This window comes from Chelonus insularis, unplaced genomic scaffold (genome assembly GCF_013357705.1).
Source record: "Chelonus insularis isolate UGA/USDA-ARS -01 unplaced genomic scaffold, ASM1335770v1 contig_346_pilon, whole genome shotgun sequence".
NCBI lineage: Eukaryota > Metazoa > Arthropoda > Insecta > Hymenoptera > Braconidae > Chelonus > Chelonus insularis.
The window spans coordinates 102,167-124,058 of NW_023276510.1; the positions used below are offsets into that span (position 1 = coordinate 102,167).

A 21,892-nucleotide genomic window follows, 5' to 3' on the forward strand; every position below is an offset into this window, starting at 1 on the left:
GCAGTTTAAAACTAAAATATTGAAAATAAAAACATAAAAAGTGTATGCCTAATTCACCGTCAATGGTTCTCATTGTATACTGTATTAATAACAATAAGATGCAACACAAAAAAAATCTTTCACAATAATGCTTAAACGTATTTAAATTATTTATTTACGTTTATGCATTACAAGGAAATAACTGCACTAATTAGACAGTAATTTTTCTACAAAATAAACTGAATATTTGTTATCATCTTTTTTATAGATATAATTTCAGTATAACTTTATGATGAATTTGAGTACTGAAAAATAAATTTATTATTTTACTTTAGTTACGTAACGTTAAGAACAGATTTTTTATGTTTATTTTTAATTTTTTTTTTTGTCAATTTTTGTAACGCATTCCATTGTACGTCCATGTAACATCTCCCATGTGAAAAATAAAAAATGAAAACTCAATAATTATTTTTTTCATTTAATTTCATTATTAATATCATATTTTTAATTTAACTTAAAAGTTTTCATTTAAATATAATTTAAAAGAAAACAGTATTTTTATGAAAAATGATTGTAAAAGATTATTCCAAAATAAATATAATGGTCAGTTTTCATCAGAATACTGTAAATAAATTATCAAGTAACAAAAGTAGGTAGTATATATGTAAATCCTAAGTATCCAAACTAATATACATATAAGTGAGATTAATCATGAGGGTGTTGGCGTGGAAAAGGGATAACAAGGTGTCTACTGGAACCCCTGCGGTCTCCATAAGGATCTTGAATTCTGTATTGCCTTTCGAACGCAACTTCGCCTGGTCGAACAGGTCCAGAGAGTCTGGACAGAAGTCGTGCGAGATCTGACCGATAATGTAATTATGCGGGACAGGTTTTTTGTGGTGTACATGGGTCTTTGCAGCTCTTGATCTCACGGGGTTTCTCTCTCTTTAGGGCCCTTTCAACGGCAGACAAAGACAAAAATAGAAGGGAACTCGATGAGATAGAGATTAACGATGTGGATACAGAAACGTTTCTCGCGATTTGCACACATAAACTTCAACCTACAAATTAACGAAGACAACTTATTTTTAACTACTAATCGATTGACCACAATAAACAGCTATTATTCAAGCCACTTAAATCATTTGCTAGTTTTTTTGGGATATTAATATCAAAGTGGGTATTAAGTTGTTGCATAAGTTGAAGCATCATCTAGACTGTTTTACGTACAATCTGTTGGACGAGGAGACTGTAGGTGAATAGGATATTTAAAATGCTAATATGATTTATATAGGGATATCATGAAAGATTCAAAATGAGAGGAAGTGAGGAACAGAAAATTCGAAATATAACAATAAGCCATTTGTTAAGTAGTCCAACCCTTGATACTCTTAGTGAGCACAATGGACACTATTATCAACTATTCATCGAGTGTTCGTATAAACCTGTTGCTTGCGGGCGTACCCTGTGCATCATTTATTACTTCGTCTTTGATTTTTTTCAATGCTTTTTTTCACTGGTTCTGGCATGTTAATGTTTTCAAGATGAAGATATCTCTCGACTCTCCATTTCTTCGGGGTCAATAGGAGTTATTAAAAATAAATTGCGTCTCTGTGTTGTCGCTAATTGGATCGATTATTTTATTTCTTTCAAATGGTTTGAGTCTTCATACTCTTCAATGAGTAACGAACCGCCACAATTGATGAAGAGTGACTTTGCCAATTTTATTTGGTCCACGTGTGTCACCAATAGTTGTATATATGTGACCTGAAAATTATTTTTTTGCTAAGTAGCAGACTCTCACCTAATAATCGTATAGTGAACGAAGACATCGTGAGAAACAAGGTCGAGGGACTGCGATTTGTGTTGGTCGAGCAGTCTGCTCTTCCTACCGAATGCAAAGACGAAGGAGACCGAACCAAAGGTGACGTTAAAAACTGGTTCCCTCCTCTCGCATCGGTTGCTTCTCCAATAAATGCGTGAATCCACACTTCGCAATTCTGATTTTGCCGAAATCCTCTATTACACTGCTTATCTTTACCAGCCAACAGTTTAGCTGAATTTTATTTAAATTATCACGTCAAGCTTGAATTTTTTAACTAGAAACTCTTGTTTTCTCTCTTGCTGCAACCACTCCACGACTATCATAATAATCATAGTAATCATAATAATAGTATCAAAAATAAGAGTAATAAAAATGTCTTAGAGGATGGTGTGAAGCTGGAAAATTCTTGAAGAACCGCAGGTATAAATTTTTATCTCACGTGAAAAATAATGTCTCAACGTTCGACGAGGAAACTTGTCTATCTCGCGATTCAATCCTTCTGGGACAGCAGGAGTTTCGCCGGTGTGCAACGGTGTGCACACACCCTTATCCCGGTATTGGAGTTGGTAGATAGAGATCTCGCGCGGTGCGAGAGCTCGAAACAGCCTCCAGGCCTTTTCTCATTGAGTCAGTCAGTCAGTCAGTCAGTTACTTAGCCGCAGCGAACGTGTCGACACGCTCCCCATTCCTTTATCATCATCTCCTGTGGACATCTACTGTCTTATATCCCCTCCTCTGGTCATTTAACTCACGCCTCCTCGTTCACCAAGAAGTAAATAAAGCCGCCGTGTAATTTTTAATTCCACGGTAGTTGAGAGGGTCCAGGAAAAACGTTAAACAGGAGAACATCATTTAGTTGGTTCTGTAAATTACACCTGTTATCAAGAGATGCCGTGGCTTTCCCACGTCATTCTCGCGGTTGCAGCATTGTTGCTTGATCCTGTTTGGGTGACCGCAAGACATCACCGCTCTGGGAATTCTCACAAACCTGATGGTGATATTTCACTATGGATAGATCGTCAACAAATCAAAATGTTTAGTGGTATGTTTTTACTCCTTTTCTTCTATACTCCTTATCTACAAAAAATTTCAAGATGTATAAATCAGTGATGATAAACATGTTGACCTAAGTCTATAAATATTAGTGATTTTTATATCGATTTAACTGATTCAATTGTTACGGCTAATGGTTATAAACACATTCCTTTAGGTCTAGAGATGGAGATTTATGCAATCACTGAAGGAAGAGTCTTGTCTTATCTTCTCGATCCAGAATTGGAGAGTAAATTGCCAATCATACCAAGTGAAGTATCGCATGTCAATTTTACCTGGAAATCTGGGGTGAAAAAATATTATTACAACTTTTATCGATTAACATCTCTCAATGAATCGATTCTCAAGACCCCGTCAATTACGATCAAAACGCGAGGCAGAGTACCAAAAAGGCCTAAAGGTAATGAATCAACTTTTTCATGTCAATTAATTATTTTAAAAAGTTTTTACCGCTCAAGAATGTCAATTAATTTGCAGAGTTTAGCGTTTTGCTGCCTTGTTCTGGTAACAGTTCGGGGGTAGCACAATTTGGCATTGGCTTGATGATTGAAACACGCAAGGGGAAACCTTTAAACGGGACTCCCCTTCGACTTAACTTAAGAAAAGAATGCGCCGTGCGCGGTGAGTGCGTCAGTCGCGCCCAAGATCACCACTTCTCCACTCACACATACAGTTCTGTATCACCAGTAATCATCAACACCAATTCGATGCATGTTTTGATCAAAATTAACTTAGTATGATACAATGGAATAAAAAAAAATTTCTTAATTGAAAGAAATATACTAAATATTTACACACAAGTATAGTAGCACAACACGTTTATTAATTAGGCATCAATTATGCTAATAATGTTATTTATTTCAGAGTCAAATCCAGGACCATGTCCTGATGGCTATCTAGGTCCACCGCACTGTAAAAAAGCTCTTTGCTATCCGAATTGCATGAACGGCGGTAATTGTACTGCTCCAGGAGTCTGTTCTTGTCCACCAGGGTTTCAAGGACCTTACTGTGAAGGTGGTAAGTATTAAAAAAAATTTTAAACGGTTCTATACTTAAAGATATATTTTTATTATAAAGATTAATTTAATTAAAGCACTTAAAAAATACAAATTAATCCCTTCTATATACAGTCTCTTAAAGCATCATTATTGAATTAAGTCACACGACCTTAGATATTGCAATAGCGGTTTTACATCCTGTTTTGATAATGTTGGTCAATGCTTGATAAAGAGGTGCTTGTTCTGCTCCATGATCAATTCCTACATCATGATGTTCCTGCTCTTCATCACGAAATTGTTTGATAGTTTCCATTAATTCTTCATCAAAGCTTTCCTTATTCTCCATTAAAGCTCTCAACTGTTCATTGTAATGCTCGACAATTACAGTTTCTACTGCTACTGTACATGCCATCGCAGCTTTTTCTCCCAAGAGTGCGGAGCCAGCACCTAAAAGAAATCCTGCGACGTTCCAGACTGGAAGCATAGCGGTCGGCCTTGCACGATGCTTTCGAATCAACTCCTCAAATTTTTCTTTATGTTTCTTTTCTTGAGCCCACATGTGTTCGATTGTCGGCCCGACTGATGATTTACCTGTCAATAATTTATGCAAATAATTACTGACTTGTATCCCTTTATTTTCATTCAATCTTCATCTTTGTTACAACAAAGAATAAAAATATTTAATAGTAAATTATTTATGTAAAAATTGGAAGGCAACTTCAATTAAAAATTAATCATTCTTACCTAAAACTGCCATTTGACCGGCATATATTCTATCCGCTCCCAATTCTCCTGCATGATTTACGCGAATAATTGAGTCTAAAAGCTTCTTTGCTTGAGTATCACCAACTGCTGCCGATGCTGAACTGATAAACCTCACTCCACCTCTTCCTAAGTGTAGCATCTTTCCAATTCTGTAAAAGTCAATGATTCATTTATTATTAATAAATGTTTTTTTTCCAGGAATATGTACAGAAAAATGTTTGAATGGTGGTAAATGTATACAAAAAGATACTTGTGAGTGCCCCAAAGGATATTTTGGACTTCATTGTGAATTTTGTAAGTAAGAAAGTAAAATAATAAAATATTATCAATATTGCTTCATACTGTCTTTTGTGTTTACTTGCAGCAAAATGTGTGATTCCTTGCTTAAACGGTGGGAAATGTAAAGGAAATAATATATGCAGATGCCCGAATGGCTTCAAAGGTGATCATTGTGAAATTGGACGAAGATCTCCGCAAAGGTCAGCATGTACTAGAGCATGCAGAAATGGAACTTGTCAAGCAGATAATACATGTCTATGTGACTCTGGATGGTTTGGTAAATTGTGTAATAAAAATAAGCCTTGGGCTTAGCATTTTTAATAAATTAAGACGTCATAATGAACGAGAAAGACTCCAGTATTTTGTACCATCGTTTTTTTTACGAGTACAAGTAATACAGAAATTGATTATTGATGTATCTAATTTTTAATTGTTAAATTGTTGCGAGAGCAAACACACTTTTTGTGATGTTATCCTAATTCAGATGTGATATGTAAAGCTGTTTTACACAATTTAACTAATATTAAGATAAAATTATTATTCTTTTATATTGTTGAATGGATAGTTGTATAATAATAGTAGTAAAAATATTTTTGACGCAATAACTTTTTTTTAATAAGTTTATTCAGAAAATTATTATTTTATTTTTTTGTTATCATAAATTACTTTGCTAAATAAATAAATACATGAAAAAATCAATAGTTGACATTATTGTGAAAGTAATTAGATGTAAAAAAAAACTTGAAAATTGTTGACGTTTATAAATATTTGAATTGCACCATAAGTGAAATGTCGTTTTAGCGATGAATACGAAGATACAATACAAACGAATTTGAAGAATGTGAATACAATTAAATAATCAGAAATAAAAAATGCTTACTTTGGTAGTGAAAGAGTTATGGATAATATTTAAAAAGCTGCAAGACAAAACGTCCCCACATTGAGGTTTAGTCTGTATTTGGAACTAAGGTTAGGCTAGATGACTGATTAGTCAACGGCGTTCAAAGATGGCTCAAGTCTCGAGTCACGTGCTGAATAATCCAATGGGTATGCAGCTTTAAGTGACGCCATGACGCGTACCCCGATCATGTCAACCAATGAAATTATTCCAGGCCCGTATACATGTATATGGTGTTGGTGTTTCAGTGGTAGCTGGCTTATTTCTGCGCAATTCCATGAGAAATTGGTGAGTTCGTACAATTAATGTACATAAAAATAAGGAGAAAGTTGAGGTAATTGCGGTGAGTTATGACAAAAATACGAGAATAACGAGATAGGTAAGAATTTCATATGGTATGGTGGGTGTTCAACGCGCAGGCTCGCTCAAAATGGCTGACGTGCTGCCGCGTTTGTTGTGGTGGAGATGAAGGCCCGCGTAATCGATCGATACCGAAGCGGCTGGCGTAGGCAAACTGGCCATGGTGTCTGTTGTGCGCGTTGTGTCGAGAAGGTACGGCGATCCGCGTTGGAACGCGCGGTCGAGTGTTGTGGCGTGATCTTTCGCGGTGGTGTGCTGATTCTTACTTGCGAGAAATGCTCAAGACGCTGCGAACTCGTAGGGCGTGGTGAGAGAGCGCGTTGCCGCTCGCAGACGACGGCCTCTCCGCAGACGCAAACCCCCTGAGCCCTGATCGGTGTGACCACTCACGGACCACACAAGGTGCGTACGCAACTCCCGATTTACACTGGGCCTGCTCCATGGCTCCGCGGCTTCCTCGGTCATGAGCTTTGCGGCCCCCGCGATGGATCTCTTTTGCGTGTGCCCTGCGCATTTTCGTTGCCCCCCTTTCTTCGAATAAACGCGCCGTTTACTTCTACTGTGCGCGCGATCACCGTGCATCTTTTCTGCCACCAGACCGCCAACCTCCTTTGACAGCCGTCAAAACCATTCAGCACTTCAGCATTGAAGAATCATCATCATTGCTCCAATTCATCAGAACTCTATTTTCTTTCCTGCCAACAACTCTACCAGTTTATACCATCAACAGTGCTCCTTGTTAATATCCAGCATTCTCCAGTGTCTTTTATTCTTACTGTGAATTTTTCCTTACATCAGCTTCATCAGTCTCAAATCACCCTCATACCCACGCACCCTTCTATTCAACTCAACCCCTCGACTTCCTCTAATATCACTCTACCATCTTGTATTTTCGGCCTATTTTTCCCGATGGTTCATCGACCCTCACCCCCTCGATATCATCGCGTGCAGCTTTTCCTCAATCTCCCTGATATTACACTCATTCCAATATTTAGACTTCGATGCCCTTCATTCACATCCAAAACTCTATTTTTTTCAATTACCAATACTAAAACGTGATCATAATAGTATTTTTTACTATTTCATTTAGTTAATTACTCCAAAAAACATACATGCACCCCATAACTAAACAGTATCAAGTTAAAGGTACATAAAGGAGGGGTTTGCTTACCATTGGGCATATGTTAGGGGTTCTTAGAATGACTCAGAGAAACTATAGGTATCATGATTGAATACCATTAGCTTTAAATCCGTTGTAAAATTCTTTTAAAAATCAATATTTATTTCCGTTAATAATTTAGTATTGTTATTGTTATCATTTAAAAGCCAAAAACAATTGTATAACTTTATTTTTTCAAAACAGGGCCAGGTGATACAAGTTGCCAAACTTTTCTGCTGATATAAAGTTTGGTTGGGCATTGCAATATACAGGAAACGACTACGACGATATTCACAGAGAAGAAAACCATGGTCTCGTTACCAAGTACGGAGTCTGGGACAATGGAAAGAATGGATCGACTCTCAGATGACGATGATGATGAACCTAGCAGTGGATCAGAAACATATGAAGATGGAGATCTCCTTTCAGCTGCTATGGATGATGACGTGACGGCCCAGCTCGCCGCTGCAGGTTGGCAAATCAAATGCGCTAATGGTGATTTCCATTTTTTTGCTTTTTTCACCTATGATTTTTCACCTTTAATTCCGTCTAACTTGCAATCTTTGAAAATCATAGTTTGGCCATCCAAAACAATTTTACCAGGTTCCAGTTCAAAATCAGTTTGTAAACAAAATGGAAATGTTTACATTCATATTTCTTTCTATATTAATCACTAAACAATTTTTCATTTGTGTGCATTTTTAATATTTGTTTGCATATGTTGTCAAATATAATTTTTTCAAATTTTTTTAATTTAAAATTACACCTTATTATCACAAAGTTAATATTCGTTAATTATTTACAATTAGTAACATGTAATCGTGTGATATTTATTATTTCATTTGCATACAAAATTATTTCATTTTTTAATCTTACTTAAAAGAATGATTTAATTTGTAACATAATGTAATATATTAATTCAATGAATGTTTAAGCAGAAAATTTATTTTGATAATAAACAAATCGCGTGCACGTTCAACATCACTATTGCTTATGCTTTTTTATTTTCTCAAAATTATCGAGTGAAGTATTATTTTTTTTTTATTTTTGTTCACTATATTAGTGTACAAATTACTTTGTTACACTGATATATATCAAATTCAACACTATTAATAATTCATTTCCAAAAAATAACCTAGGACCTGTCGGTGTTGCTGCAGCAGCAGCTATTGTATCTGCCAAAAAACGGAAACGGCCACATAGTTTTGAAACAAATCCCAGTATCAGAAAACGTCAACAAAACAGACTATTGAGAAAGCTCAGAGTAAGAAATTTATTTTACTAATTAATTATTAATTAAAATAATTTATTAAATATTTCTATCGATTATCTAGCAAACCATAGATGAATTTGCAACACGGGTAGGTCAACAAGCAGTAGTGTTAGTTGCCACACCAGGAAAACCAAATAGTAGTTACAAAGTATTTGGAGCTAAGCCTCTTGAAGATGTAGTTAAAAATTTGAGAACAATGATTATGGAAGAATTGGAAAGTGCGTTGGCTCAACAAGCACCACCTCCTGTTCAAGATGATCCATCACTCTATGAATTACCACCACTAATTATTGATGGTATTCCAACGCCAGTGGAAAAAATGACTCAAGCTCAATTGAGGGCATTTATTCCACTTATGTTAAAGTATTCTACCGGAAGAGGAAAACCTGGATGGGGAAGAGAAAGTACACGGCCGCCCTGGTGGCCTAAAGAATTGCCTTGGGCTAATGTTCGAATGGATGCACGATCAGAAGATGAAAAACAAAAGGTGATAATTAAATTAGATTTATTTATGTAGCTAATTTAATTTGAAGAATATTATCATTATTGTTGATGATTGAATTAAATTGCAGATTTCTTGGACTCATGCATTGAGACAAATAGTTATAAATTGTTATAAATATCACGGAAGAGAAGATCTATTACCAGCGTTCAGTGAAGATGACGATAACAAACAAAATATTTTGATTCAACAACCTACACCTCATTCATCTCATACATCCTCAAGTCAAGGACAAAGTGGGCAATCACAGCAGCAACAGACGGTGGGAGTTGTTCGACTGAGCACCACGGGTTCATCTAAGGGAAACTCATCGCCACCTCAGATTATAGCCGCGTCGCCTACCGCTCTTGCCACTGCCACTCAGGTGCTAGTGGATAGAGTTAATAAATCATTCAATTCATTTTTATTGGATTTAGATTTACTCGAATTATCGGTTTAGCTTGTTTTATGTTCAAATGGTCTTTTTTTCTGAATTCAATTTTATAGTCGATCCGGTGTTTAGTTTCCCTTTCTTGAGTTTCGATAATTTATTTGTTATTTCAATTTGTCAAATTATTGACAAAGACGATGACTGTTCAATAAGTTTTACTTAAACTAATCTTGTTTTGTTGTAGATGACAACACAATACCCAACCACTGTCTTACAAACCATAACAAATCCTGATGGAACTGTTTCTATAATTCAAGTGGATCCAAGCAATCCAATTATTACATTACCAGACGGAACTACTGCGCAAGTTCAAGGCGTTGCTACCGTAAGTTATTTTTTTTTTAAATCTTCCATTCATTTATCGGCAATGAATTATTATTATTAACATAATATCGATCATTTTTAGATTCATACGAGTCAAGGAGATGTCCAAACACTCGCAGAAGTAACAGGAGGTGCAGAAGGAAGCGTTGCTGTTGACTTAAATAGTGTAACCGAAGCAACTCTCGGACAAGATGGCCAGATTATTCTCACTGGAGAAGATGGACATGGTAAAACTGTTTTCTATAGGCTCTGCACCGTCGCCGGTCAAGAACTACTTGAGCAGTGATTCACTTAAATTTGGTTCAGGACCCCTTATTATTTTGCATGCTGCCTGCAGCGCTCTATTTTAGAATGATTCAATTGATTTTCTTTTGTTACTTCGTCCGACGAAGTAATGAGTAGTCGATGTTTTTTTTTTGTACTGTATATACTACATCATAATGTTGAATTAGGAGTAAATTTTAATTTGATCTTTAAGAGTCCATTGAGTAATTAATATCCACAAGCCATCAAATGAAGAATTGATATTGTTTGAATTGTAAAATAATACCAACAGCTGGATGATACAGAAACCATTAGTAAAATTAGGATTTTATAATATTATTGAAAATATGAACTAGCATTTATTAATTTCTATCAACTTGTATATATAAATATACAATTATATAGTAAATAATTGTACTTTAATTCATAAATAAATGTTATCTGGCTTTTGTTAAGTTGCCAATAGTTTATAAATAGAACAATAAAGTATGTTATAATCAAAGTACAATAGGCTGTGGATAAATAAATGGATTCTTAAAACAATTTTACTTTTATCCAATAAAAATTAAATTGACGAAAGGAAGATATTTCGTAAGATGACAGATGGATCCTATCCTTTTCATAACATTTATTGGTAATTAATGAATGGTTACTTTTATCTGAAACAAGAGAAAAAAAAAATAAAACAGCTGTAAATAGAGTATTTTATCTTGAAGTTTTTATTTGTATTCTGATTAGTTTTTTGTAGTATGAATGATTTATTTTAATTGCATATGTTAAGGTACCAAAGAGTGTTCTAGATTACAATCAAAAATGGTTTGATTTTTTTGAAATTGATACAGCGATATTGCAACATATGAACCAAATATGATTTGGGTATACAAAATTTTTTCTCATTTGTGCATCACTTGGTTATATAATGCGTACTTTAATTTAATTAAATTTATTAATTACATATCTTTTATTTTTTTATTTTATCATTATCATTGTTATAATTATTCCTTTGTAAACTTTAATTTGATGCTCTCGCACTCAACATTGCTTATTATTATTTTATTTTCTCGTGTATTTTTTGTTTATCGGATAAATGATGTGAAATATTCATTATTATATTTAATCACGATTTTTTTTTTAATTATTGTAGACGTTTATACTATTTTTATTATTATTTTCGCATGATTTATTGTGATTACACGTCCCACACAACTGCATTTTTATTGTTTATATGGAAGACATCTCGCCTAAGCGCGCGTAAGACATAGGACGGTCATTTCGGTGTTTCAGGCTATCCAGTTTCTGTATCAGGAGTTATCACAGTACCCGTATCAGCTAGCATGTACCAAACGATGGTGGCGAATATCCAGAGTGATGGAACAATGCAAGTAGTTACACCAATGGTACAAGTACCTAAAGTTGAACCTGGAAATGGAGAGACTAGCATCGAGGCTGTTACTATTCAAGGTCATCCAATGACCATGATCAATGCTGCTGGTGAACATCAAGTTTTACAAGTTATTTCCTTGAAGGATGCCAATGCTTTGACTAAAGCCATTCAAGCTGAAGTTGTTAAAGATGAAGACAGCCAACAGCAACAACAACAACAAACCGTATCTAGCCCAGAATAAATTGAATTCGCGGATGTGTTTTAGAATAAAAATATTATTCTAGTCTGCCCAATTCAACATTGGGAATGTAAAGAAAATCACAGAAACAAAGTGAATATTGTTGAAATTTTAACAATATGAAATTTTATCGGATTGATAAAAAAAATTAGACAAAAATACATATAATTAATAAAAAAACTTTGATGAGTGTGTGGTACCGAGTGGTAGACTTTTGATCATATTATAATATTTAGAAAATGTATTATGTGTTTTAATGCTGAAAAAAAAGAATCCGAATGTTTATTACATTCGAGTAGTTTAAGATATTGTATTTTATCCATCGCTGTATTGAAAATTTTATTCTCTTTTTGTTTCGAAGACGTTTTTGGAAGTGATTGTAGTACGTTCCCAGTTATTGATAGATCATTTACTTACATAAAATAATTTGTTCTAGTCACAATTGGAACATGATACATGTGGAACATAATAACAAATATTTAGAGGCAGTGTGGAAATTAACATGAATTTCACGAATGCAGTTAATAGAGAATTCTTTCATAACATGTGGTTCAACTAAGACTAATTATAGATGACATAGGCCACTTCAATACAAGTGTATTTTACTTTAATTGAATTTTTTAACAAATTTTTTTAAGTCTCTCGATCCAGAGTACGTGAATGCCGGGAATATGTAGCAATTATTAGAATTTTCATGAGCATATAGTTACTCTGGATATAATAAATAAATTTGTTTTATTGTTTCACGTGACAGAACTTAGATTTCAATTTGAATAGTTAATAATAATAGAATAATTATAATAATTATGACATACATATTTTAGTTTACTTATAGATGAAAGATGTAACACAATTATAATGACATCTCAGTAATCTGTTTTATAGCACCGATAGGAAGACTAAGCATTTCTGACGGGTACAAATAGGATAAGATTCACTTAGTTCTCTGTTTAGAAACACATGAATCTGGAATTTTTGGTACAAATGGTTTTGTTGCTATTTATTAATGTATTTTTAATCATTTGACTGTTTTAACGGATTAAGATAATTCCTTACTATTTTGATAAAAAAATCATCGTGATTATTACGATGTTTATTTAGATTAAAATGGAACAAAAAACGTATTTTAAGGGTTTTATTCTGTGCAATCTTGTTTTTTATATTTTAAGCATCTTAGTTTGCAATTGTATGTGTCTACTAATCAATGAAACAACAACACTATTCCTTTATTAAAATGAAGGAATGAGTGTAAAACATAAATAAAATTAGATTAAATAACTTATAAATTTATTTATGATGATATAGTGAAATTTAAAGAACCTGTACATTTTAAACTATACCAAAAAAAAAAAAAACTTTTCAATAAATAGTATCCTGTGTCATTCACACTGAACATTTATATAAGAAACATTACGTATATATATATATGACTATAACTGTGTAATCTTGTAACGTAAATTGTAAATATTCGTGTGTCGCTCTTCTGCTTTCGTTATTTTTAATGTATAAATCATCATAATTATCTCAACTAAACCTTAATGAAGATATATATATCGATAGAACAGAAACAGCCAACTCAATCAATATACAGTAATTCGTTAATTTTGTCATTTTATCATCAATAATCAATGTAAAAGTAAAAGGATTATTGGAATTATTACTATATTCATACCTTCTTCACTGTATAAATTATTTTACTTATTTTTTTATTGAAATTTTAAACTCAGTGATTTTAACAAGGTACTTACATTGATTTATTTTTAATTAAACAAACTAGTTTATGATCACCAGTGCAATAATACACCGAATTTAAATAAGACTAATTATTATTTTGTTGTTTATTGAAATATTTAAGGTCTTTCAAGAGCCAATTCTGGTTTATCGTAACCCATTTCTTCTGGAGTCAGAATACCCAATTCATCCAAAGTAGGCTTTATCTCTTGTATAACATAAGGCCAGATAACTTTTGCATGTTCGCCTCCTTTGTACCTGACGACTTCGAGAAATCTGACGGCCAGTGCATAGTCATTCAATCGTCGACATGCCTTTAACGCAGCGATGATTATTCTAGGTTCTGGCACCAGATCAGAGGCTGAAAATAAGTGTTATTTTGAGTTTATTATTTTGTACATGAAATTTTTGACTGAAAAATTGTCATAATCTCTTCAAAGATAACCTCTATAAAAGAATTGATCGAAGCAAAACTTTATATGAATAACTTATATAATGATGATAAGAGTTGGAAATCATACCAGCCAAATCACCCATCGCTTTTCGGATTTCCCAATGATCAATATTTGGACGATTGAAATAATTTTCAAATCTTGCATCAAATTCCTCATCCGTCTCTTCTTTGTGTGAACTATTTCTTGCTTGAACACCAACAGTCGCAACTCTTGGAGTTGCGAGTCCGCGAACAGCTGATCCTACACGTCCTGCTACAAGCCGCAACATTTTGGAGTATTAACTTTTTATCGTTCACACAAAATTTTCTCAATTTTGCAAGATTTAGCACCGAAAAGCTCTACGGCCTATTGCGTCATAGATAGATCAGAGAGAAAACCAGGTTCTCAACTTTTCAATTTTAAGATGGGTGCGACACTATTTTAATAAATTTTCGAAGAACTACTTTGTGTAGAATTTATCGTATGTTGATAAAAAAACAAACATTGGTAGAGTTCTTCCTCTTATCTCATATATTTCCTAATTACAAGTTTTGGAGTGCCAACTGAAAAACAAAAAAACACTGATCTAGGACCCTGGATTCGAACTAAACATCAGCTTGTCTGCTTTGTGGTCTTCGAACCATCAGCAGTTTCCTCAGTTTACCAGTGTTGGTGTGTCGTTTGTAGAGGCTTCGATTGTTACGTTTAAGTTATCTTATAATCAAGTATATTTCCTGTTGATTTAAAGTCATTTTGTTTATTTTTTGTCTAATGATTAATTGTTAGTGTACAAAGTCAACAATTAGTGTTAAGTCAAATGAATATAACAAAAGGAATTTCGAACATTTTATAAACTTTTGAAACGTTGAATGGTTTAGATGAATTTGTTGTGTTTTTGATTGCCATCATCACTCAATAAAAATAGTGACACAATACTTGTTATCTAATTCAAATTACCTTTTTAATGGTTTTTTTTCGTCAAGGAAATATAATCCAGGGTTATGTTTGGTAAGATCTGAATTTTTAATTCTAATATATGCACATAATTTACTAATTATATTAATCTATTCCACACATTATACCGTATTATTATTATTAATATTAATTATTCAATTTACATCAATTAAATAACCCTTATTTAATTATTTAATTAAAATATTTAGTTGTTTTTCCATCTAATTTGATTGTCGGAAAATACATTTCGAGGCCTTGCAAGCTGTATCTTCCACGATCGATTTTTGCAGGAGCCTTAGAATCTTGTTCGTCTTATGAAACTAGTTCTAGTTAATAGTGATTACAAACTGGTTTCGGATCATTAACATTTCTGCTTCTATGGCTTGTGTAAGGGAAATATAGCCCTAAAATAAGCTTAATAACATATATAATGGCAGTTAACTCTTCTTGTATTCTAAGCAATCAAAGATCTTTTATTGCTAAAATTCTATAAATCTGTAATTATGTTGGTAAAATTTGTATTCATGTCCAGGTATCGTGTCCAAACAGCTTGCAATCACGTTGGAATATGCTCTAGAATCATTAAGAGTATCTAGAGAAATGGATAGTACAATTGGCAAAGTGCCAATTTCTCAATGGATATCTCGGAAAAGCTCGGCAAGCTTCGACTTGTCGTGTTATACAAAATTATTCCTGAAAGCTTAAAGGAAATGCCGCGCTCTTATGTACATCCTTGTCTTCCTTTTTGAAATTGTCAATGAAACGTGAGGCTGTCAGGTTTAATAGAACGTGATCAGTCTTTTTAGTACACTGGTCATGTAATTTAATATACAATTTAAAGCCGGAAAGTCTAAACAAAAGGGTCGCTAAGGGATTCGTGACAAAACAGAAAAGAAACAAGATCAAGTGAAGAGAGTCCTTGACTCGAAAGTTAAGTTAAGCCTATCGCATCTTCACTTCCCAGGTATTGATCCAACACCTGGTTTCTAACCAACAATAATTATTATTGCAAAGCTTGTTGGCTTAGTTAAAGACACAAAATGCCATAATAATAGTCGATCGATTCCACCAGTGCCACTCCCTCGTTGATCAATGTCGCCTCATGTTGCTAGCTATTCTGCTTTACTAACGACCCACGTTGTAAATCAACCTGGACCGTCGAACTGTTGGCCAGTTAAGAGAAATGGTCAGAGCTCATGGAGTGGACTGTAATGACGGTGACTCTTGCCACAGTGCCATGGTTCTCTCATCATGCATTGCCAAATACGGCGGCCTAAGGTTTTATTCTTAGACAGTCGAGTATCAGCGACGTTGTACGGACTTTGCCGAGCTCCTTGATTATATGTGTTTATAACGGTGGGTCTATAAAGAAAGGGAATTACACTTAACTTTTTGCTATCATCATATCATAATAAATTTCTTGACGAAGACAATAGACGAGCTTTTGAATGACTAAAGTGAATAAAATTTCTGGCAATTAAGTACTTTGACTTTTCTTCACTTTCTATATTCACATACATTGGTTATTGAATTCAGAATATTTATTTTATTATTAATATTAATTGCATTGATTTCGTAAGAATTTATTCTAAAGGTGGACAAGCCCACGTTACTTGCGAAAATCCATCTTATACGCTTGGAATGTCAATGAGATTTGTTGCCTTCTATGACATATATTTCTAGCGGACATTCATCCACCTACTGGTTAGTTCACTGCTCGACAATTCCATGCGCACGTGTATGAAAAAAAAAGAGTATGTAGTCCAGAAATAGGTTGCGCCCGGCCAAAGAGTTTCCTCGAGACTTGTACGAAAATACTAGCACGTGAAAATGTAGATATCTTACGCAAGATGAAGTTAGTTGTTTAGTATGAACAGAATTGAGAGAGATATTGATGGAGAAGTAGTGACTGATGATATAGGAATGGATATAATACTGCAGCTGCATCATTCTAATCACATGTTGGTTCACACGGTGCTTAAACGAATAGTTGAGTACTATTTTTAGTAGGCTCTCACATTCTAACGAGTAACATAAAGAAGGCAAAGAGGGGTAAATGAGAAGGAGGTAATGCATAGTAACAAAGTGTAATAAAACTTTTTATTATGTTGCAGATAATATGGTTGGAGATAGTAAAAATCCACGGACGATACGCAGATAGACAAGAGTGACAGTAGGCAGCTGAAAAAAAAATCGGACAATGAACGCGTCATTGTTGTTCACGCTGTCGTGGAGTAACTGGCGAGTATGTCAGTTGCTCGCTACTGTAAGTCCATATAGACATAAAGAGCTTGGAGGCCAAATTGAGTGTAATTGAAGTAAAATGGCAGCGACAGCTAAACATGAGTTAAGACAAAAGTTCCCGGGAGAGTCCTCGGGTGAAGAAGATATTGCAGCGATTGCTAAACAAATTAGTGATCATGCAGAAGCTATTTATCAAACTTGGAAAAGCCGTGGACTGGCGCCTACAGAAATATTAAATTGCCACAGCAATGCTACTGCCGCTGATAAATTTGGTAGTGCATTAACGCCTACGATGTCTCCAAACTCAAGTGCCAATGCCAAAAAGCTGGTTGAACCTCTTGAGAATATTTTGACTGTTGGTGGATCAGGACAAGCTTACAATCCACCTCCTCCACGATTGGATAATAACAATAGTCTAGAGAAACTTGTTAATAATTTTGTTGTTGAAGACAAAGCAAGACAAAGAACATCTTATTTGACAAAAAATCTTCCGTCTTCCATTCAATTTGCTTTGGAAAAGTTTGAACGTAATTCAGCACATGGACTTTCATCAAATGTTCAACAAAAACAACCGATAAGACCAAAAATAGCCACGAAATCAGCATTGTCATCGTCTCTGGCATCACCATCGTCATCACTTGGTGAAACTATTGAAAGTATTTTGCCAGCAGACTTGCCTGGATCTACTTCAAGCCAATCTAAACGCCCCCTCAGTGTTCTACTCAACACATCGTCAACTTCGCCGACCGGAGAATTGTCTAGGTCAACCCAAAGTTCGGGTTTAACGACCTGGCCTCTTAAAAATAAATTATTCACTGAGTCTTCTACCACTTCAACTCGGGTCAATGTTTCCAAGTCTAACGTAGCTTCTTCATATCTCGATGAAGTAGCTCGTGAAGAAGAAAGACTTATTAATGCTTTAAAAACAGGTGCAGTGATTGGCGAGGACACTAGTTCGCCTACGCCTGCCAAGCAAAAACCTGCAATTAAGAAGGAAAAACCTAAACTCGTAACTAATGTGTTGGAAAGAACATCACATTATTTTCAGCAAATTCAGCAAAGAGCTGAAGAATCAAAAAGTACTATTTCAGCAGAAAAAATTGAAAAGAAACAGGAAGCTGAAGAGGAACGTGAAGTTCAGGTTGTTAATTCCAAATGGGGTCCAAGAATTACTTCTCCAAGACCTAGAGTCGATCAAGTTCCTCATCCGGAACTTACAACTCAGCGAAAGCAACATATTCGTGCCACTGTAGCTGCTGTTAATGCTGCTGCTGCTACTGATACTTCTAGCACGACAGGAAGTAATATTAATCCTGTGAGACCATTTCTCACAAGAGGATCAGTTGCAGAACGAGTTTTAATTTTTGAAAAATGTCCAAGTGAACTTCTACTTGATAAACGTGGACTTCGGCAGCCTGTGAGTTTTGTTTCAAGGCTTGGCAATAACAGTGAGGGTTTTAAACCATTATCTTATGTAAAAGACAAAATTCAGGAACGACAGTCCAAAGATTTACTACCACATACTACTCTTCAGAGGCATGTAAAGGCTAATAAAAATGTTCGCATCCCAAGGTAATTTCTGAGTAATTTTTTCTGCTTCGTTATACATTTTTTCTTTAGGCTCTGTAGCTATTGTATATTCCAAGTAATTTAATATCTTCTTTCTTGCAGATTCTATTTCCCAGGAGGTAAACCTATTCCACCTACACAACGAGCGACTGTTATTGCGAAAATAAGTAAAGCCTTTGAGAGTCTCCCGGGACATCGTGCTTCACGTTCACAATTTCATATAATTGCTAAAGCTTGTGATTTACCTCTTTACTGGAAGATTCCGCTCTTCTTAGCTGCCGGTGGAGATAAAACAGCATGTATAGAAATGACTGCTTTCCTTGACTTTTGGAGAGAGTAAGTAAAATCAAATATTTAAACTTAATATTCTTCTAACGTCATTAGAAATATCCTTGAATGATGCAATCATTTTAAGAAGACTAAACAGTTATTCAATAGAAAAAAAATAATCCTATTCTGGTTAAACTTGTAAACAAATTTTTACGTAAAGACTTTAGTAATCGGATCATTGAATATAACGAGTATAATTATACTATCTTAAATTATCTTAATTTTACAATGAAAATAACTTCACTTTCAGGGCTACTAGAAATAATCATGATGCAGCCAGTACATTTATAAGGATAACAACTAGAGGATTAAGGAATTATATTCTACCTGAAGATCTCGTAGCATTGGTACAAGATGTTGTTGATACCCATCCAGGTTTGATATTTTTGAAAGAAGCAACAGAATTTCATTCTCGTTACGTTCACACTGTGATTGCAAGAATATTTTATTGTGTAAATCGAAGTTGGAGTGGAAAAATATCAATTACTGAGCTTCGAAGAAGCAACTTGTTGGAAGTTATTGGTATTCTAGAGCACGAAGAGGATATAAACCAGGTGACGTCCTACTTTAGCTATGAACACTTTTACGTTATATACTGCAAGTTCTGGGAACTGGATCGTGATCACGACTTATTTATTGACAAGATGGATCTAACTAGACACAATGATCGTGGTAGGATTATTATGATAAATTTACTGCTAATTAAACATTAAATGTTCTTCTACATTTCAAATATTTTTCTTTCAGCGTTGTCAACACGTTTGATAGAAAGAATATTCAGCGGTGCTGTAACTAGAGGCGGAGTTAAAAGTGGAGGAGTACATCAACATGAAAAAAAAATGAGCTACACTGAGTTCGTATGGTTTCTGCTCAGTGAAGAAGATAAAAATCATCCTACGGCTATTGAATATTGGTTCAGGTATAAACGCACTTTTTTATTAGGAAAAGTTTTTTTTAATATTATGACCTTCTAATAAAACTATTTTTGAATAATTAAATCAATTTGATTATCAGAGTATTATTTTTCAACAAATTTAATTTATTAATATACATATATTTCAATATATTTCAAAATATTTAATTGAATTAATTTCATGGCTGCATAAATATTATAAAATGATTCATTGATTTTTTTTCAACTTTTTCTATAGATGTATGGATTTAGATGGTGATGGATACCTTTCGATGTATGAACTAGAATACTTTTATGAAGAACAATTACATCGAATGGAGGCCATTGGATTGGAAACGTTACCATTCGAAGACTGTCTTTGTCAGGTAGATTATTATTTGTGATATTTTATGTTAGTCCTTGAATTAAAATAACTTTTTTGTTGTGAATTTATTTACATAATAATAAATTCGATGAAATGAACTATTACAGATGTTAGACATGATTAAACCAAAAATTCCTGGAAAAATATCTCTAAGTGATTTAAGAAAGTGCAAAATGACCTCAATATTTTTTGATACATTCTTCAACCTTGAAAAATACCTCGACCATGAACAAAGGGATCCATTTGCTTCAACTAGAGATCATGATGCCGAAGGCCATGAAGTAAGAATTGAAATTTTATTAATTTACCACAAAATTATCTTTGAAAATTACTTTCAGTAGACTGTACATTATTTATTTATTATTGCAGCTTTCTGATTGGGATCGATTTGCAGCTGATGAGTATGAATTATTAGTTGCGGAAGAGAGCGGAAATGAAGCAAATGATCAAATGTAAACTAAAGTTTTTTTATAATTTTATTAAGATATTTTTTATATGCTATAATTATTTGATAAGATATGGCAATGAAGTTATTTTGAATGAAATTATTAATGAATAAATTACAGCAATTAATGTAATGTTTATGTATTACAGGATGTACGATAACGGAATGGAGGAAGATTATTCCACAATAAATACCTTACCAGAAGAAACAAATGATAGTAGTAACAAAAAGGATTGCTATTCAAGAGATTATCAAGACTCTAGTGATCATCGTCGTGACCAAAAAGGTCAAAATTATGATAGTGGAGACAGCGACGATTATGCGGAGAGTGACAATTAGTTGAATGAAGATGGTATGATAATAATAGTGCCATTATTTCAAGTGCATCGTTTCGTGAAAATAAACTTGAACTCAGCATGTCTGTGTGCCATGAATAATGTTTATCGTAAAGATTTGCGGTATATAGGTAGGCTCCTCTGTCTATCATTTTGTAAATAGGATATATAAGATCGTCAATTTTTATTTTGTTTAATAATTAATTTAACTGTTAGATAAAATGAAAAAAATGCGAAAATGATGAATTAATTTATCAATTTTTAGGGTTTAGGTAATATCGAACGTGCCTCAAAATGGTGCAAAAAGGTAATGAGGCACATTTGTCAGTTGACATTATTTATTAATTATTAATTAATGGAAGTATATCAAGAGCGTCATAAAGCTCTATCATTTGTACGTGTACAATATACCATTTTAGAGTCATATATCAATTTAAAACGCCGATAACTTCTTTGCTTTTATGTATACATTATTTTTACTTATGTATACATAATTTTTCCACTTTGTTAGTCAACAATACACTGGAAAAAATTTTTCAAATATATAAATATCTCTCTTGAAGTTGTTTCATCTAATGCAAGTATTGTTAGCATGAAGTAATTAAATAAAAATCAACTTTATATTATAATTATTTTCATAAAAAAATTTTTCCAAGTGTATTGAGTTTTTTATCAGCTATTAATCAATTTTTTCAAGTTTACAAATACTATTCTAGTCTAATACGTGTTAATAACACGTATATTATCAAATCAATATATCAAATCCTGTTTATTTTTCATTAAACAGCTAAGTGGATCGAGTAAAAAAACTGTGGTTCCAATTATCGTCGCTTCTTGACAGC

The 21,892-nt window shown here is 33.8% G+C and overlaps 5 protein-coding genes across 12 annotated transcripts; 3 read left to right on the forward strand and 2 right to left on the reverse strand.

The window, feature by feature from the left end:
* The first annotated feature begins 2,461 nt into the window (after positions 1–2,461).
* shf (shifted) lies at positions 2,462–5,491 on the forward strand. Of its 2 annotated transcripts, none has more exons than XM_035082536.1 (6): positions 2,462–2,846; positions 3,015–3,257; positions 3,335–3,529; positions 3,722–3,874; positions 4,819–4,914; positions 4,985–5,491. In XM_035082536.1, exons 1-6 carry the CDS (start codon positions 2,693–2,695, stop codon positions 5,209–5,211), a joined length of 1,068 nt encoding a protein of 355 aa, XP_034938427.1. In that variant the 5' UTR covers positions 2,462–2,692; the 3' UTR covers positions 5,212–5,491. The 2 variants fall into 2 exon arrangements, with proteins under 2 accessions (XP_034938427.1, XP_034938428.1); XM_035082537.1 differs by having other exon boundaries at positions 3,335–3,478.
* Positions 3,905–6,630, reverse strand: Coq7 (ubiquinone biosynthesis protein COQ7, mitochondrial). Of its 2 annotated transcripts, XM_035082540.1 has the most exons (4): positions 6,424–6,578; positions 5,780–6,062; positions 4,600–4,769; positions 3,905–4,446 (listed from the first exon to the last, which is right to left on the reverse strand). In XM_035082540.1, exons 3-4 carry the CDS (start codon positions 4,757–4,759, stop codon positions 4,016–4,018), a joined length of 591 nt encoding a protein of 196 aa, XP_034938431.1. In that variant the 5' UTR covers positions 4,760–4,769; positions 5,780–6,062; positions 6,424–6,578; the 3' UTR covers positions 3,905–4,015. The 2 variants fall into 2 exon arrangements, with proteins under 2 accessions (XP_034938431.1, XP_034938429.1); XM_035082538.1 differs by lacking the exon at positions 5,780–6,062 and having other exon boundaries at positions 6,424–6,630.
* On the forward strand, positions 5,963–12,971 carry ewg (DNA-binding protein Ewg). Of its 5 annotated transcripts, none has more exons than XM_035082534.1 (8): positions 5,963–6,085; positions 7,521–7,787; positions 8,456–8,580; positions 8,651–9,076; positions 9,162–9,455; positions 9,706–9,846; positions 9,928–10,072; positions 11,394–12,971. In XM_035082534.1, the coding sequence occupies exons 2-8, from the start codon at positions 7,625–7,627 to the stop codon at positions 11,732–11,734; spliced, it is 1,635 nt and encodes a 544-aa protein (XP_034938425.1). In that variant the 5' UTR covers positions 5,963–6,085; positions 7,521–7,624; the 3' UTR covers positions 11,735–12,971. The 5 variants fall into 5 exon arrangements, with proteins under 5 accessions (XP_034938425.1, XP_034938422.1, XP_034938426.1 ...); XM_035082531.1 differs by having other exon boundaries at positions 7,521–7,811; positions 11,394–12,965; XM_035082535.1 differs by having other exon boundaries at positions 7,521–7,811; positions 9,162–9,353; positions 11,394–12,949.
* Positions 12,972–13,420: 449 nt separating this feature from the next.
* COX5A (Cytochrome c oxidase subunit 5A) lies at positions 13,421–14,342 on the reverse strand. Its single transcript, XM_035082541.1, has 2 exons — positions 13,984–14,342; positions 13,421–13,823 (listed from the first exon to the last, which is right to left on the reverse strand). Exons 1-2 carry the CDS (start codon positions 14,183–14,185, stop codon positions 13,582–13,584), a joined length of 444 nt encoding a protein of 147 aa, XP_034938432.1. The 5' UTR covers positions 14,186–14,342; the 3' UTR covers positions 13,421–13,581.
* A 193-nt stretch (positions 14,343–14,535) lies between these two features.
* Positions 14,536–21,292, forward strand: LOC118066476 (serine/threonine-protein phosphatase 2A regulatory subunit B'' subunit alpha-like). 2 transcript variants are annotated; one of them, XM_035082527.1, is made up of 9 exons: positions 14,536–14,904; positions 16,965–18,666; positions 18,766–18,999; positions 19,244–19,665; positions 19,741–19,912; positions 20,145–20,271; positions 20,378–20,551; positions 20,640–20,722; positions 20,865–21,292. In XM_035082527.1, the coding sequence occupies exons 2-9, from the start codon at positions 17,174–17,176 to the stop codon at positions 21,052–21,054; spliced, it is 2,895 nt and encodes a 964-aa protein (XP_034938418.1). In that variant the 5' UTR covers positions 14,536–14,904; positions 16,965–17,173; the 3' UTR covers positions 21,055–21,292. The 2 variants fall into 2 exon arrangements, with proteins under 2 accessions (XP_034938418.1, XP_034938421.1); XM_035082530.1 differs by lacking the exon at positions 14,536–14,904 and adding an exon at positions 16,717–16,839.
* The last annotated feature ends 600 nt before the right edge of the window (positions 21,293–21,892 follow it).